Source organism: Pelodiscus sinensis, chromosome 1, assembly GCF_052426305.1.
Source record: "Pelodiscus sinensis isolate ZL-2025 chromosome 1, ASM5242630v1, whole genome shotgun sequence".
Classification (NCBI taxonomy): Eukaryota; Metazoa; Chordata; order Testudines; family Trionychidae; genus Pelodiscus; species Pelodiscus sinensis.
The window spans coordinates 360,239,358-360,256,833 of NC_143052.1; the positions used below are offsets into that span (position 1 = coordinate 360,239,358).

Genomic DNA, 17,476 nt, shown 5'->3' on the forward strand with positions numbered 1-17,476 from the left:
CAGGGGAAGCCAAGGTCCACCCTCAGCCCTCTCCCTTTGGGCCGCAAGGACCCGCCCTCCGCCACTGGCTGGTGCAGCTCCAGCAACTGCCCACAGCACGAGTTGGGGGCAGTTGAGGGGCCCAGTGCTAGGTCCACTACAGCTAGTGGGAGGCCCAGGGCTCCTTCTGCTGGGACTGTCCAGAGGGACTGACCCTGGCCCAGTCTAGGGAGGTGCTCCGGGCTCCCGAGACCCAAAGGCTTCTGGCCCTGCCACCACTGACATCTCTGGTGGCCTGGCCACCTCACTGCCTATGGCCACTGTCCCTGCTCAGGCCCCAGAGGTCGTCACTCTGACCTGCTCAGCAGGCGGGCCTTGCCTACACCGGGTGCAGCTCACCAAAGCTTTTGATACGGTCTCCCACAATATTCTTGCCAGCAAGTTAAGGGAGTATGGATTGGAGACTGTAGGATGGATAGAAAACTGGCTAGACTGTCGAGCCCAATGGGTAGTGATCAACAGCTCGATGTCAGGTTGGCGGTCGGTTTCTAGCAGAGTGCCTCAAGGATCTGTTCTAGAACCGGTTTTGTTCAAGATCTTTATTAATGACCCGGATGAGGGGATGGATTGCACCCTCAGCAAATTCACAGATGACATTAAGCGAGGGAAGAGGTAGATACCTTGGAGGACAGGGATAGGGTCCAGAGTGACCTAGACAAATTGGAGGATTGGCCCACAAGAAATCTGATGAGGTTCAACAAGGACAAGTGTAGAGTCCTGCCCTCAGGACGGAAGAATCCCAAGCATTGTTACAGGCTGGGGACTGACTGGCTAAGTAGCAGTTCAGCAGAAAAGGACCAGGGGGTTACAGTGGATGAGAAGCTGGAGATGAGTCAACAGGGCGCCCTTGTAGCCAAGAAGGCTAATGGCATATTAGGGTGCATTAGGATGAGCATTGCCAGCAGATCTAGGCTCAATAGGCGGGTGGGGAAGCGCTGGGATGGGTTCCCTAGGGAGGGGGTGGAATCTCCATCCCAAGCGTGTTTAAGTCCCGTCTGGACAAAGCCCTGGCTGGGATGATTTCATTGGGTTGGTCCTGCTCTGGGCTGAGGGCTGGACTCGGTGACTCCTGAGGGCTCTGCCCACTCTGGGGGTGTGTCTAGACTACCTGGCTCCATCGACGGAGCCATGTAAACTACTTTACCCGGCATAGGCAATGAAGCAGGGATTTAAATAATCCCCACTTCGTTAAAATAAACATGGTCGACAAAACTTGTGTCCACAAAAGCCTGTAGTCTAGACGTACCCCGAGAGACGGGAGTGCGGGGGAGGGGAGTTACAATGGAAAGGGAGGGAGGGACACAGGGAGGCGGGGGGAGGGAGGGTGATGAGGTAAAACCCACTAGAACAGGGACTCCCTGCCTCTGCCGTTCTGGGGGCACTTTCCAAATACAGGAAACATTCCCATTGGGGGGCCAGGCTGGACCGATCCCGGCACCAGAGCACTAAGGGAAACCCAAGGGCAGAGCAGCCACATTTGGCTGCAGAGAACATGGTGTGGACACTTCCCTGTCCAGCCCCCTCCCCTCTCCCTCACAGCCCCCGGCGGCCTTGCCGCAGTGCAAGGTCTCCTCTCACAGCCCCACACAAGCTCTTTGAGTAGCTGGACACCCACCCAAGGGCTGCGTTTGGGTCCGACCCACCGGACCCTTTTGGGGCTGAGTCTGAGCAGGGATCCGGCCCTGCCTCCGGCTGTGGGGTGCCAGTTCCACTCTCGGGTGCAGTCTCCGTTCTAGCATCTCCTGCTGGGAATGGAGACCTGAGCCCCAAATCCCTGAGCCTGGCTTCAGCTCCGCTCCCCCAGACTCTGCCATTGCTTCAGCAAACCCCTCCCAGGGCTGCCCCTTGGGTGCCCCACGATTCCCGTTTCTCTCCTGTGGGTCACATGCTCGTTACAGCAAACAGACTGGGGCTCTGGAAACGGGTTTAATAAAATAATCCATCTTCTAAACCCAGCGCAGGAGATACCGAGATCCAGGTAACACAACAGCCCCTGCGCTCCATTGCCCACCTCTGTGTCCTACCGCCCTGGGCCAGAGCTTGGAATTCGGCCAGAGCCCTCTAAGGTGTCCAGGGGCCTCCTCCTGCAAGTCCTAGCTTCTCCCCCAGCCAGAGTCTGTCCCTGCTGCACCCACAGCCCTGCCCCAGAGTCCCCTCAGCCGCCCTCGGGCCTCTCAGTGATCCAGTCAGTGAGGGGATGGGGAGGGGAGGAGTGCGTGACAGTGGAGGGTCCATGGGGAACCAGATGGAGAAGGGGGCCAAGCCTCAAAAGAGGAGGGCAGCCTTGGGGGCAATGGGGCAGGGCAGGCTGTGGGGAAGAGGTGAGACATAGCGTGGGGCCTCAGGGACCCAGGTAACAGCAATGAGAGAAGTAGGAGCCTGAGGAGGTTCCCAGAGCCGGATTCCCCAGTTTGTGCCGCTGACACGGCTCAGTGAGGTCAGGGAAGGGCTCAGTGTCTCCGACTGGCCAGTCAATGATCCAGGGAAGAGGGCCCAGCCCCCAGCCCCCAGCCAGTGCTGCCTGGAGCACACTCTATGCAACTTTAGGTCCCTTTATGAGCAATGAGCTGGAGCAGCCTGTCCTGGATCTGCTTGGTCCTCACCCCATAGATGATGGGGTGCAGCATGGGGGGCACCAGCAGATACACATTGGCAATGAGAATGTGGAAATACAGGGGCACATTCTGGCCAATACGGTGACTCAGATAGGAGAAGAGAGCAGGGACATAAGAGACTAAAATGGCGCAGAGGTGGGAGCCGCAGGTCACAAAAGTCTTGATTTGGGCGTCCTTGGTGGGGAGGCGGAAGATGGCCCTGAGGATCTGGGTGTAGGACACGGCAATGAGAAACAAATCCAGACCAGCCACAAAGAATGCCTGAAAGAGGCCAAAGGAACTACTGATGTTGCTGTTGGCGCAGGCCAGCTTCACCACGGCGATGTGCTCGCAGTACGTGTGGGGGATGACGTTGGTTCTGCAATACGGCCACTGCCTGGCCAGCAAGGGCTGCGGCAATACGATCATGAAACCACGTATTACCACGCCCAGGCCAATTTTGGCCACCACAGAGTTCGTCAGGATGGTGGAATGTCTCAGGGGATTACAGATGGCCACGTAGCGATCAAAGGCCATGGCCACAAACACCCCAGACTCCACCACAGTGAAGCAGTGAAAGAAAAACATCTGGGTGAAGCAGGCGTTGAAATTGATCTCCCTGGCATTGAACCAGAAGATGCTCAGTGTTTTGGGAACAGTGGAGGAAGAAACACCCAAGTCGCAGATGGCCAGCATGCAGAGGAAATAGTACATGGGCTCATGGAGGCTCGGTTCTGTCTTCACGATGAACATGATGGTGAAGTTCCCCAAGAAGGCGATGGCGTAGATGATGCAGAAGGGGATGGAGATCCAGACATGGGCCCATTCCAGGCCAGGGATGCCCAGCAGGATGAAGGTGGAGGGGTTGGTGAAGTAGGTCATGTTGGAATCTGACATGGGGCAGGGAGAAGGGGTCCAACTTGGAGGCAGAACGGCGTTTCCTACATGCGCCGTACGTTCCCCTCACTTGCACATCCCCAGGGTGGAAGGAGATGGCCGCAGCACACACGCCTGGAGGGAGAGACGAGGACCATGAGACAGGACATTCACCGCTGGGGGCTGTGCTCACGTCCGAGGCACATCGGTCATTTTTACCACCTCACAAATGATGTTTCCTGCAGCCCGAGTGATAAACCGATGAACGTCTGCCCCAGTGCTGCCGCGTCCATGCGTGATGGTGTCCGTGTGTCTCTGCCCCCTGCCCGCGGTGGGCATGGAACCTCAGCAGGCACCCCCAGGACACACACACGTGCACACTGGCTGTCCCCCTTTGGCCCTGAGTGCAAGGAAACCAGGGTGGAGAGTTCTCACCACAGGCAGGGAGGGTCAGACGGGGCCCCACAGGAAGCTCCCTGAGCCAGGAGAATGGTTGAGGGCTGTAGCCACTGTGCAGATCTGTGGGGGGTGTGACAGGAGTGGGGGGGTCAGGCAGCCCTGAGCGTCCATTCTCTGCCCCCATGGCTGGGCAGAGCCGCCTTGCTTGGCATGACAGGGGAGGGCCCATCCCTGCAGTGCCCATCTCTTCAGGCTCCACCCCTGCAGTTCTCACTGGCCAGGCCCCACGCTCCCTAGGATCTGTGAGCTCAGGGCTGCACGGGATCTGCTCCTCCCCCTGCTTCCTTCACCCCCCCCCCCAGTAGCAGGCCAATGAAGAACCCCCATCCTGGGCACCTGCCCCTCCCTCGAGACTCTCTTGCATCCTAAGGCTTGCCAAGAGCTCGCTCCCCACCCAAACCTCCTTCCCACACACCCAACCTCTTGGCCACAGCCTGGAGTCTGCTCCTGGACCCCCAGTGCCTCATCTCCACTCCTCCCCACAGCCCGCACCCCAAGTCAGAGCCCTCACCCCCTCCTGCACCCCTCCCACTGCCCCAACTACAGCCCCTGCTGCACCCTAATAACCCCAGCTCCCTCCCCCAAAGAATGAATCTGGCCCTGGCTATTGTATAAAGTAAGAGGCCAGCGATCCCATCTGGAAGCATGGGACCATCAATTGGGGGAGGGTCTGTTGATAGAGATGCTCTAAGTGCTAGGCAGGAGGAGAGGATGAAAGTTTGGGTCAGATCAGATGAGACAGAATCAAAAGAAAAAGAGGCTAACACATCAAGAAATGGCAGATGGATAAACAGTGACAAAGTATGAAAGTGTTTATACACAAACGCTAGAAATTTATATAGCAAAATAGGTGAACTCGAGTGCCTAGTTTTAAAGGAGGATATTGATATAACAGGCATCGCGGAAACTTGGTGGAGTGAGGACAATCGATGGGACACAGTCAGACCCGGGTACAAAATATATCGGAAGGACAGAACAGGTCATGCTGGTGGGAGAGGGGCACTATATGTGAAAGAAAATGTAGAAACAAATGAAGTAAAAATCATAAATTAGGCAAATTGTTCCATAGAATCACTACAGATAGCAATTCCATGCTCCAATTATAAGAATATGTCAGTAGGGATCTATTATCGACCACCTGATCAAGACAGTGATAGTGACTATGAAATGCTGAGGGAGATTAGAGAGGCTATCAAATTGAAAAATTCAATAATAGTGGGGGATTTCAACTGTCCCCATATTGACTAGGTACATGTCACCTCAGGACGGGATGCAGAGATACAATTTCTTGATACCTTATAGGGCTGCTTCTTGGAGCAGCTGGTTCTGGAACCCACTAGGGGAGAGACAATTCTCGATTTAGTCCTGAGTGGAGCACAAGAGCTGGTCCAAGAATTAAATATAACTGGACCGCTTGGAAATAGTGACCATAATGTCATCAAATTTAACATCCCTGTGGTGGGAAAAATACCTCAGCAGCTCAACACTGTGGTATTTAATTTCAGAAAGGGGAACTGCACAAAAATGAGGAAGTTAGCTAAACAGGAATTAAAAGGTACAGTGACAAAAGTAAAATCCCTGCAAACTGCATGGAAACTTTTCAAAAATACCATAATAGAGACCCAGCCTAATTGTATCCCCCAAATTAAAAAACACACTAAGAGAACCAAAAAAGTGCCACTGTGGCTTAACAAGCAGGTAAAAGAAACAATGAGAGATAAAAACACATCTTTTAAAAAATGGAAGTCAAATCCTAGTGAGGAAAATAGAAAGGACCATAAACTTTGTCAAATTAAGTGTAAAAATGTAATAATAAAAGCTGAAAAGGAGTTTGAAGAGCTAACCAGAAACTCCAAAAGTAATAGTAAAATGTTTTTAAGGACATCAAAAGCAGGAAGCCGGCTAAACAACCAGTGGGGCCCTTGGACAATTGAGATGCTAAAGCAGCACTCAAAGATGATAAAGTCATAGCGGAGAAACTGGATGAATTCTTGGCTTCAGTCTTCACGGCTCAGGATATTGGGGAGATTCCCAAACCTGAGCCATTCTTTTGAGGTGACAAATCTCAGTAATGGTCCCAGACTGAGGTGTCATTAGAGGAGGTTTTGGAACAAATTGATAAACTGAACAGTAACAAGTCACCAGGACCAGACGGCATCCACCCAAGGGTTCTGAAAGAACTCAAATGGGAAATTATGGAACTATTATCTGTGGTTTGTAACCTAGCCTTTAAATCGGCCTCTGTACCTAATGATTGGAAGATAGCAAATGTGACGCATATACAATAATTCTTCATTTAACACGTTCCCGCTTAACACGTTTTCGCGATAGCACAATTTTTTTTTGTAGGGAACGTTTTTTGAATAACACGACCGTCCCCAGAATAACATGATTTCCCCAGCTGGCCCATTTCTGGCGGCTGCATGGGGCTTCCCCCACCTCCCTGCAAAGCGGTGGAGGGTTTGCTACTTGCCGTGCTGTTCCCCGGCGACCCTCCCTCGCCGGATGCTGTGCGGGTCCCGGCAGACCCGTCACAGGGGCATACTCCCAACCCAATCCCCCTCCCCTCTGCTCTCCTTCCCTTCCCCAGAGCCAAACACCTCCCCTCCCCTCTGTAACCCAGTCCCCTTTCTCCCCCAACCTTATGCCCTGGTCCCAACAGACACCACTGCTTGAAACGCAACCCCCACCTTTTCCATTCTTTTCAATGGGAAAATTGACCCCTCAGAACACGTTTTCACTTAACATGATCATTTTCTGAAACACATCAATAGTGTTAAATGCGGAATTACTGTATTTAAAAAGGGCTCTTCAGGTGATCCTGGCCATTACAGACCAGTAAATCTAACATCAGTACCGGGCAAATTAGTTGAAATGACAGTAAAGATTAAAATTGTCAGACACATGGATGAATATAATTTGTTGGGGGGAAGTCAACATGGTTTCCGTAAAGGGAAATCCTGTCTTACTAATCTGCTAGAGTTCTTTGAAGGAGTCAACAAACATGTGGACAAGGGGGATCCAATGGATCTAGTGTCCTTAGATTTCCAGAAAGTCTTTGACAAGGTCCCTCCCCAAAGACTCTTAAGTAAAGTAAGTTGTCATGGGATAAGAGGGAAGGTCCTTTCATGGATTGATAATTGGTTAAAAGACAGGAAACAAGGAGTAAAAAAGGTCCGTTTTGTGAGTGGAGAGAGGTAACTAGCGGGGTCCCCTAAAGGTCTGTCCTGGGACCGATCCTATTCACCTTATTTATAAATGACCTGGAGAAAGGGGTGAGCAGTGAGGTGCAAAATTTGCCGATGATACTAAATTGCTCAAGGTAGTTCAGACCAAAGCAGCCTGTGAAGCTCTTCAAGAAGATCTCACCAAACTAAGCGACTGGGCAACAAAATGGGAAATGAAATTTCCTGTTGATAAGTGTAAAGTGATGCACATGGGAAGAAATCAGCCCAACTAGACATACAACACGATGGGGACTCGTTTGGCTACAAATCCTCAGGAGAGATCTGGGCGTCATTGTGGCCAGTTCTCTGAAAACAGCCACTCAGGTGCAGCGGCCGTCAGAAAAGCAAAGAGAAAGTTGTGAGTCCTTAAAAAAGGGATAGAAGATAAGACCAAGAAAATCTTATTGCCTCTATATAAAACCATGGTGTTCCCACTTCTGCATACAGACATGGTCGCCTCATCTCAAAAAAGATATATGGGAATTGGAAAAGGCTCAGAAAAGGGCAACGAAACTGATGAGTGGTTTGGAACGGGTCCCACATGAAGAAAGTCTCCTTCTTTCTAAGCTGAAAAGTGCAAATCTTTTTAATCTAAGGGGGGATATGATAGAGGTCTATAAAATCATGACTGGTGTGGAAAAAGTGAACGAGGAAAAATTATTTATTTATTTCCACAATATAAGAACTAGGTGTCACCAAATGAAATGAATCGGCAGCAGGTTTAAAACAAACCAAAGGAAGTTTGTCTTCACTCAGCGCACAATCAACCTGTGGAACTCCTCGCCAGAGGATGTGGTGAAGGCCAGGACTTTAACAGGGTTCAAAAAAGAGCTAGATGGATTCATGGAGATTGGGTCCATCAATGGCTGTTAGCCTGGCTGGTTAGGAATGGTGTCCCTGGCCTCTGTTTGTCTGGAGGTGGGAGACAGGGGAGGAATCACATGAGGATTATCTGCTGTGTTCCCTCCCTCTGGGGCACCTGGCATTGGCCACTGTGGGCAGACAGGACACTGGCCCAGATGGACCTTTGGTCTCAGCTAGTATGACTGAACTTACGTTCTTAAGCAGAAGTACAGTCACGCAGAAGCCGAGGCAAAGCAAACACACAGAAAGGCAAGTGCAGAACATACTGGCAGATTCCCCCAGCAATGCTCGGACATGGAAATATTTTATTTTTTAAGAAAATAAAATGAGAATCATAGAACATCAGAACTGCAAGGGCCCTCAAGAGACTCTCAAGTCTCCTGCCCTCCTGGCAGGACCAAGCACCATCTAGAGCATCCCTGATAGATGTTTATCTAAACTGCTTTTAACTATCTCCAATGATGGGGATTCCACAACCTCCCTGGGCAATTTATTCCAGTGTTTCACCACCCTGACAGGTGTGAGAGAAAAATCAAATAACTCCAATTGTGTCTAAAGGGGGGACTGTGCAGGAAATCAAAACTCTCTAAAAGAAAACTGCTGTCAGGGTTAAAAAGTTTTCCAGGCCTCTCTCCCTGTAACAGACAGAAATCAAATTAGCTCTAATCAAGACCCTTACAATGCCTCTCTCAAGTTCAAGCAAAATACAGGACTATGTAGCACTTTAAAGACTAACAGGATGGTTTATTAGGTGATGAGCTTTCGTGGGCCAGACCCACTTCCTCAGATCAAATAGTGGAAGAAAATTGTCACAACCAGATATACCAAAGGATACAATTTAAAAAAAATGAACAAATATGAAAAGGACATATTTTTCATATTTGTTCATTTTTTTTAAATTGTATCCTTTGGTATATATGGTTGTGACTACTTTCTTCCACTATTTGATCTGAGGAAGTGGGTCTGGCCCACGAAAGCTCATCATCTAATAAACCATCTTGTTAGTCTTTAAAGTGCTACATTGTCCTGCATTTTGCTTCAACTACCCCAGACTAACACGGCTACATTTCTATCTCTCAAGTTCATGGATACTCCTAGTCTGTCACAATTTGTCATGTAAACCCTTATCTTTGTCACGGTTTGCCTTGTAGACTTCTCCGCTCCACATTCTCATGTGCCTTTGTTGTGTAAAACTTACTTCTAGCACTCCTGGGGTGAACAGAAACATCTCAGAGTACTTCTGCTGAGACTTTGATATGTTAAAGAAAAACAATCCACAACTGAGCTGTCTGAGCATTCTGTATATAGGATACCTGAATCTGTCTCTCAGTGCTGCTTTCACTCTTGGTGTGACAGCCTGCATGCATGCATCATAAAGTTTTTCCTTCTAGGTTTCTCTCCTGCCTCACTGATTTGACCTCCGGCCTCGGACCCGTCTGGGGGCTCTGTACCCCAGGGGAGTGAGATTTCCCCCTCACAGGCAGGAAGTTTTTCCTCATCTCCAAACTAAGAACAGTGATAAGACTGAGAGGGGCCATGAGAGCAGTTTTCAAGTATCTAAAAGGGTGTCACAGGGAGGAGAGGGGGGAATTGTTCTCCTTGGCCTCTGAGGACAGGACAAGAAGCAATGGGCTTAAGCTGCCGCAAGGGAGGTTTAGGTCGCTCTTTAGCACTTAGGAAGAGTTCCTGATCCAACAGACAAGCAGACAGAGTCTCTAAAATATACAGTAGATTAAAAAAAGGAAAAAAGTTTTTTTTAAAGCTTGACTAGGTTAGGACACAGAAAAAGCTGCTGTGGGATTAATTCCCAAAAAGAGTAGGATTGTAACTAATGCCAGACAACAACATGGTTTCTGGACAATTGGTCATGTCAACTAAACCCGATTTCATCCCATAACGAGAGTGCACGTTGGGCTGGCAGGGGAACTGGGCAGATGGAAAAGAGTTTGATTTTTTCAGATGTTTGATTCACAAGCACAAAACACTGAGATACAAAGGTGCACGTTGCGATACCGGCAGCTCACACGTCCACTGGATGGAACCCTGAGTGACTGACAGCTCCCAGACAGCTGTTGTCAATGGGTCATGGCCAGGGAACGGGGCTGTGTCTAGCCGGGATCTGCAGAGATCAGGGCTGGGCCTGGTGCTGTTTGAGGTTTGCATCTGTGATCTGGAAGCAATTGGAAAATCCCTGCAGGTAAACGAGCAGAGACCCGAGGGCTGGCGGAGGGGTTAGTGTGGGGCAGCCGGGGCAGCACTGGGCCAGCTGAGCTGGGTCCCCACAAACCAAACCGTTTAGTTCAGTTGAATGAAAAGCGACCTCTCGGTGCAGAGACTGCAGCCGACGCACAGTCTGGGCACCGTGCCTTGGAACCCAGGGGCCCGGGGAAGGACATAGACACACAGCTGCTGGGGAGTTCCCGTGGTGACACCAGGGCAAAGACAAGGCTGTGGGAAGTTCAGGGGGTCTCACACACATGAGGGGCTGCCGGAGGGAAGCGGGGGGAGCTGCTCTCTCCTGCTGCCAGGCAGGGCGGGACAGGGGGTCTCACACACATGAGGGGATGCTGGAGGGAAGCGGGGGGAGCTGCTCTCTCCTGCTGCCGGGCAGGGCGGGGCAGGGGGGGTCTCACACACGTGAGGGGCTGCCAGAGGGAAGCGGGGGGAGCTGCTCTCTCCTGCTGCCGGGCAGGGCAGGGCAGGGGATCTCACACACGTGAGGGGCTGCCGGAGGGAAGCGGGGGGAGCTGCTCTCTCCTGCTGCCAGGCAGGGCGGGGCAGGGGATCTCACACACGTGAGGGGCTGCCGGAGGGAAGCGGGGGGAGCTGCTCTCTCCTGCTGCCGGGCAGGGCAGGGCAGGGGATCTCACACACGTGAGGGGCTGCCGGAGGGAAGCGGGGGGAGCTGCTCTCTCCTGCTGCCAGGCAGGGCGGGGCAGGGGGGGTCTCACACACGTGAGGGGCTGCCAGAGGGAAGCGGGGGGAGCTGCTCTCTCCTGCTGCCAGGCAGGGCGGGGCAGGGGGTCTCACACACATGAGGGGCTGCCGGAGGGAAGCGGGGGGAGCTGCTCTCTCCTGCTGCCAGGCAGGGCGGGGCAGGGGGTCTCACACACGTGAGGGGCTGCCAGAGGGAAGCGGGGGGAGCTGCTCTCTCCTGCTGCGGGGCAGGGTGGGGCAGGGGTCTCCCTGCAGCGGGGCAGGTGCAGAGGGAATCTCAGGAAACGCTTCCTGCATGTGGAACAGGAGCCCCTGGAGCAGCCACAGAGCGAGCGGAGCAGAGAGCTGAGCCCAGGGGAGTCGCACGCGGACGAGTCTGTCGCTGGGCTTCTGGCACCACCGTTGGTTAAGGCCGAGTGGCCACTTCACATAAACCACCTTGTTTTCTGGCAGACGCGCTCCATCTCGCACCTTGAGGGATCGTCTGGATGACTGAAAAGCCACCACCTCCGCCCTGGGGCCCATCAGCCCGAGTGGGTGGGGAGGAACAGCCAGGAGGGGCATTTTGACCCCTGATATTGGAGCAAACTCCTGGACAAGGGCCCTGGGATGTTTGTGGCTCTGCAGAGCGCAAGGGCCCCAGACCGACTCTCTACCCCTCACACCCACGCTGCCCTGGGGCTGGGGGGCAGGGCAGCCCTCGGCCAGAGCTGGTACCTGTGAGTGCTGAGGGGAACCCCCCTCAGGCAGACGTGTCCCACACTTCTCTCAGCAGCTGCAGCAGCGTCCCGCGCCGAGAGCTGGCACAGGGCCGTGCACTGGTTATAACCCAGCTCTGGGCCGTCCCAGGGGGGTTCCCTCAGCCCCTAGGAGTCAAGTGGCATCTGAATGTAAACAGGCTGGATAAAAACTCATCTGGGCTCCATGCAATTAATGCAAATTGAGGCGTAAACAGCAATTAAGGGCCATTCCCACAGGGCAGGAAGAACTCTTGGGCTCTGGGCTGAGTCAGGGCAGAATTGGCTGCTCTGTGCATTTGTGTATGTCCAAGAATTATTGGTGTATATTTAAATCAATAGCTCATTAGCAAGGAACCTTGGACTCATGTGAGCTCTGCCCAGGCCTTTCTCCAGGTCAGTGCCCGGCTGGGATGGGTGGGTGTCAAGCCAACAGATCTGCAGACAGGTGACTGTGGGGAGACACAGACACTGTCTGGAGACACATGGGGCTGTCCCTCGGGGACCAGAGATCAGTGACTGTCACCAGTAACTATCCCCACACTGGCCAGAGCTTTTCACTGAAGAAGTCACCAAAACTCCCAGCAAGGTAAAGTTATGAGGAGCATCTCCCCATTACACAGATGGGTAAACTGAGATACATGGAGACGTGAATCGGTAAAGGCCACACAGAGGATGATGGAGAGGAGCCAGGACTCCTCATTCCCTGCCTTAAACAGGATCTCTCGATCAGTAAGTGAGCATGTGAGCAGAGGGAAATGGACTGAGAGTCCAGCCAGCCCTGCTCATTGGGTGGCTGGGCCAGACTTCCATGAGGTGCAGCCTGGAAGTGGGGTACCCCGAGCCCTCTGGCATCGCAGCCTGGGCCCCCTCCCGCAGGGTGAGACTGTGATAAGCCACATCCCGCTGCAGGTATCGCACTTACCCAGTCACACCCAGGCAGGGACACACCCGGCTGCAGTTACACGAATCCTTTCACTAACCCCTCAGAAACCCGCATCAAAGGGTACGTCTAGACTACCGGGTTTTGTCGACGGAAGTTTTGTCGACAGTATCTGTTGACAAAACTTCCGTCGACAAAGAGCGTCCAGACACATTCAGTTCTGTCGACAAAGCAAGCTTCTTTGTCGACAGAACCCCGTAGTCTAGATGCAACCCTACAGGCAATAACACCTTCTGTCGACAGAACTCTGTTGACAGAAGGTGTTATGCCTCGTAAAATGAGGTTTACCAGCGTCGACAAAACTGCTGAGTTCTGTTGACGTTATGTCGACAGAACTCAGTGGTAGTGTAGACGCTGGTATAGTTTTCTCAACAAAAGTCCACTTTTGTTGACAAAACTCAGTAGTCTAGACACACCCAAAGAGTCCCCAGCCAGCTCCTAGAAGTGCTGTGGCCTGGGACTCAAAGACGTTTTGTCTTGTCAGTAGCTCAACCAGAGTGAGCGTATTACCCTGCGAGTCCCTCCCTCAATGTGGGGAGGGCAATGCCCCAGCCCTGGGCCCAATTCCCTGACTCATCAGTTTTACATAAGAACAAAAGAACGGCAATGGTGTCGCATGACTCTCTTATCAATAAACTAGGCAAATACAACTTAGATGGGGCTATCATGAGGTGGGTGCATAACTGGCTGGATAACCCTTCCCAGAGGGTAGTTATTAATTGTTCACAGTCCTGCTGGAAAGGCATAAAAAGTGGGGTTCCGCAGGAGTCGGTTTTGGGACCAGCTCTGTTCAATATCTTCATCAACGATTTAGATATTGGCATAGCGAGTACGTTTATTAAGTTTGCAGATGACACCAAGCTGGGAGGGGTTGCAAGTGCTTTGGAGGATGGGTCATAATTCAAACTGATCTGGACAAACTGGAGAAATGCTCAGTGGTAAATAGGATGAAGTTAAGTAAGGACAAATACAAAGTGCTCCACTTAAGAAGGAACAATCCGTTTCACACACAGGGTACGTCTAGACTACAGGCTTTTGTTAACAGAATTTTTGTCGACAGATACTGTTGACAAAGCTTCTGTCGACAAAGAGCGTTTAGACTACATCCAGCTCTGTCGACAACGCAAGCCGCTTTGTCGATGTGACAGTGTAAACGCAAAGGACAGTGTAGATGCAATAACACCTTCTGTCGGCAGAACTCTGTCGACAAAAGGCGTTATTCCTCATAGAACGAGGTTCACTGGCGTCGACAAAACTGCTGAGTTCTGTCAACGTTATGTCAACAGAACTCAGCAGCAGTGTAGATGCAGGAATAGTTTTGTCGACAAAAGTCCACTTTTGTCAACAAAACCCTGTAGTCAAGACACACCCACACAGAATGGGAAGCGACTGTCTAGGAAGGAGTCCTGCAGAAAGGTATCTAGGGGTCAGACTGAACCACAAATTAAATATGAGTCAATATTGTGACACTGTAGAAAAAAGGAAACACAATTCTGGGATGCATAACAGGAGTGTTGTGAGCAAGACAGGAGAAGACATTCTTCCTCTCTATTCTGCACTGATTAGGCCTCAGTTGGAGTCTTGTGTCCAGTTCTGGGCACCACATTTCAAGAAAGATGTGGAGAAATTGGAGAGGGTCCAGATAAGAGCCACAAGAATGATGAAAGGTCTAGAGAACATGAGCTATGAAGGAAAACTGAAAGAATCCGGCTTTTTTACTTTGGAAAATAGAAGACTCAGAGGGGATATGAGAGCCGTTTTCATGTATCTATAAGGGTGTCAGAGGTAGGAGAGAGAAAAATTATTTTCCTTGGCCTCTGAAGACAGGACGAGAAGCAAGGAGCTTAAACTGCAGCAAGGCGGGGTTAGGTTGGACATTAGGAAAAAGTTCCTACCTGTCAGGGTGGTGAAACACTAGAATAAGATGCCTACGAAGGTTGTGGAATCTCCTTCCCTGGAGATATATATGAGCAGGTAGGGACACCTGCCAGGCATGGTCGAGAGTGGTTGGTGCTGATATAAGTCTGGAGATCCCTTCCAGTTCTAATATTCTATGATTCTATGGTCCTGTGATTCTATGTGGCCTCTGGCTTGCCTGGATCTGGCCCCTAATGCTTAGGCCTCCTCCCAGATTTGAGGGCCCGCGCTGGCTGGAGCACCCAATATCTGCTAGGCTAATGGAAGATGCCCCAGAGGGAGGGAACACAACAAGTAATCCTCACGTGGTCCCTCAATGAATCTATCTAGCTCTTTTATGAACCCAGTTAAAGACCTAGCCTTCACCACATCCTCCGGCAAGGAGTTCCACAGGTTGACTGTGCGCTGAGTGAAGAAAAAATTCCTTTTGTTTGTTTTAAACCTGCTGCCTATTCATTTCATTTGGTGACCCTAAGGGTATGTCTACACTACAAAGTTAATTCGAATTAACAGACGTTTGTTCGAATTAACTTTGATAGGCGCTACACAGGAAAACCGCTAGTTCGAACTTAATTCGAATTAGCGGAGCGCTTAATTTGAACTAGGTAAACCTCATTCTACGAGGACTAACGCCTACTTCAAATTAACTAGTTACAATTAAGGGCTGTGTAGCCACTTAATTCGAACCAGTGGGAGGCTAGCCCTCCCCAGCCTGCCCTGGTGGCCGCTCTGGGCACCACCAGGGAAACTCTTCTCCCCCCCTCCCGGCCCCAGAGCCCTTAAAGGGGCACAGTCTGGCTACGGTGCCCATGCCAGGTGCAAGCCTGCCAGCACCCAGGCAGCAGACCCTGCACCTGGCACGGCATGAACCAGCCACCCGCTGCCACCCAGCCCTCCACCTCTTCCCGGGACCAGGCTGGCAGCTCCCGGGAGCCTGCCCGGGGCCACAAGAGGTGGGCACCTGCCTGGGCTAGTGCGGACATCATGGACCTCATCCACGACCTCTGCAATAGGCACAGGAAAGTGACCGTCTAGGGCAGGAGAGCTGCCAGCCTGGCCACCCAGGAGCAGGTTGGCATGAAAATCAAGGCGGTTCAGTGAGATCCCCAACCCTGAGCCCTGAGCTTATAACGGCCGTACTGAGTCAGACCGAAGGTTCATCTAGCCCAGTAGCCTGTCTGCCGACAACGGCCAACACCAGGTACCCCGGAGGGGATGGACCGAGGACAATGACCAAGCCATTTGTCTCGTGCCATCCAGCTCCAGCCTTCCACAAACAGAGGCCAGGGACACCATTTCTATCCTCTGGCTAATAGCACTCCATGGACCCAGCCTCCATGACTTTATCTAACTTCTCTTTAAACTCTGTTCTAGCTCTAGCCTTCACAGCCTCCTGCAGCAAGGAGTTCCACAGGTTGACTATTTGCTTTGTGAAGAAGAACTTTCTGTCATTAGTTTGAAGCCTGCTACCCATTAATTTCATCTGATGTCCTCTAGTCCTTCTATTATGGGAACTAATGAAGAACTTTTCTTTATGCACCTTCTCCACACCACTTGTGCTTTTATAGACCTATAGTCTAGTTCGACTTAAGAGTACTTAGAACCCGCCTATCAGCTCCCTTTAGCAAGGACACTCCAATTGACTATTTTTTTCCCATTTTTCTCCTTCTGTTTTCCTCCTCATCCCCGCTCTTTCTCTGCTATTAATTTTGCAATCTGGACCCCTTAACTCCATGCATCTGAAGAAGTAGGTTGTGCCCACAAAAGCTCATGATTCCATCTATATTTATTGTTAATCTCTAAGGGTACGTTTACACTACAACATTAATTCAAACTAAGCTAATTTGAACTAACGCGTCTAGAACTAAAAACTAGTTCGAATTAGCGTTTTGCTAATTCGAACTAGCATGTCCACATTGAGTGGACCCTGAAGCGGGGTTAAGGCTGGCCGGAAGCAGTGCCGGCAGGGCATCAGAGGAGGACTTAGAGTGTGGAGATGCTGTCTCAGGCTAGCCGAGGGCTGTGCTTAAAGGGTCCCGACCCCCACCCTGGACACACAGTTCTCAGGGGGGCCCCGCTTGCAAAGAAGTTCTGGCTTGGAGTGCCCGGAGTACCCACACTGGGCACATCACACCACTCGGCCATCAGCCCAGCTGCACTTGCCGCAGGCTGCCATCTGGGGAGAGGGGGCAATTGGGGGGCTGCAGGAGAGCTTCCACCCCCAGAAGCCCGCAGAGCCAGCCCAGTCCTCCCCATCGGTGGCTCGTACCCCATTCCTCCCTCACCTCCTTCCACTTACCCTTCCCTAGCCCCCCTTCTTATTGATGTACAAAATAAAGATAATGTTTCTTCCAACATTGACTCTGTCTTTATTGAACAAAACTGGGGGAGACTGGGAAAAGGAGGTGGGAGAGGGGAAGAGAAAGGCTGGGAGAGGGGAGGACAACTAACATGATCAGGGGTTGGGAACAGGTCCCAGATGAAGAGAGGCTACAGAGACTGGGACTGTTCAGCTTAGAAAAGAGGAGACAGAGGGGGGACAGGATAGAGGTCTCTAAAAGCAGGGGTTGGGTGGAGAGGGTGCATACAGAAAAGTTCTTCATGAGTTCCCATAAAGAAGGACTAGAGGACACCAAAGGAAAGGAATGGGTAGCAGGCTTCAAACTAGTAAGAGAAAGTTGTTCTTCACAGAGCAAATAGTTAACCTGTGGAACTCCTTGCTGCAGGAGGCTGTGAAGGCTACAACTAGAACAGAGTTTAAAGGGAAGTGAGATCAATTCATGGAGGTTGGGTCCATGGAGTGGTATTAGCCAGGGGGTAGGAGTGGTGTCCCTGCCCAAGGTTTGTGGAAGGCTGGAGAGGGATGGCACGAGACAAATGGCT

The 17,476-nt window shown here is 51.5% G+C and overlaps 1 protein-coding gene across 1 annotated transcript; it reads right to left on the minus strand.

Annotated features, from left to right (window-relative positions):
• Positions 1–2,582: 2,582 nt before the first annotated feature.
• Positions 2,583–3,639, minus strand: LOC106732474 (olfactory receptor 52E2-like). Its single transcript, XM_014576892.3, has one exon. The coding sequence runs from the start codon at positions 3,528–3,530 to the stop codon at positions 2,583–2,585; it is 948 nt and encodes a 315-aa protein (XP_014432378.3). The 5' UTR covers positions 3,531–3,639.
• Between the last annotated feature and the right edge of the window lie 13,837 nt (positions 3,640–17,476).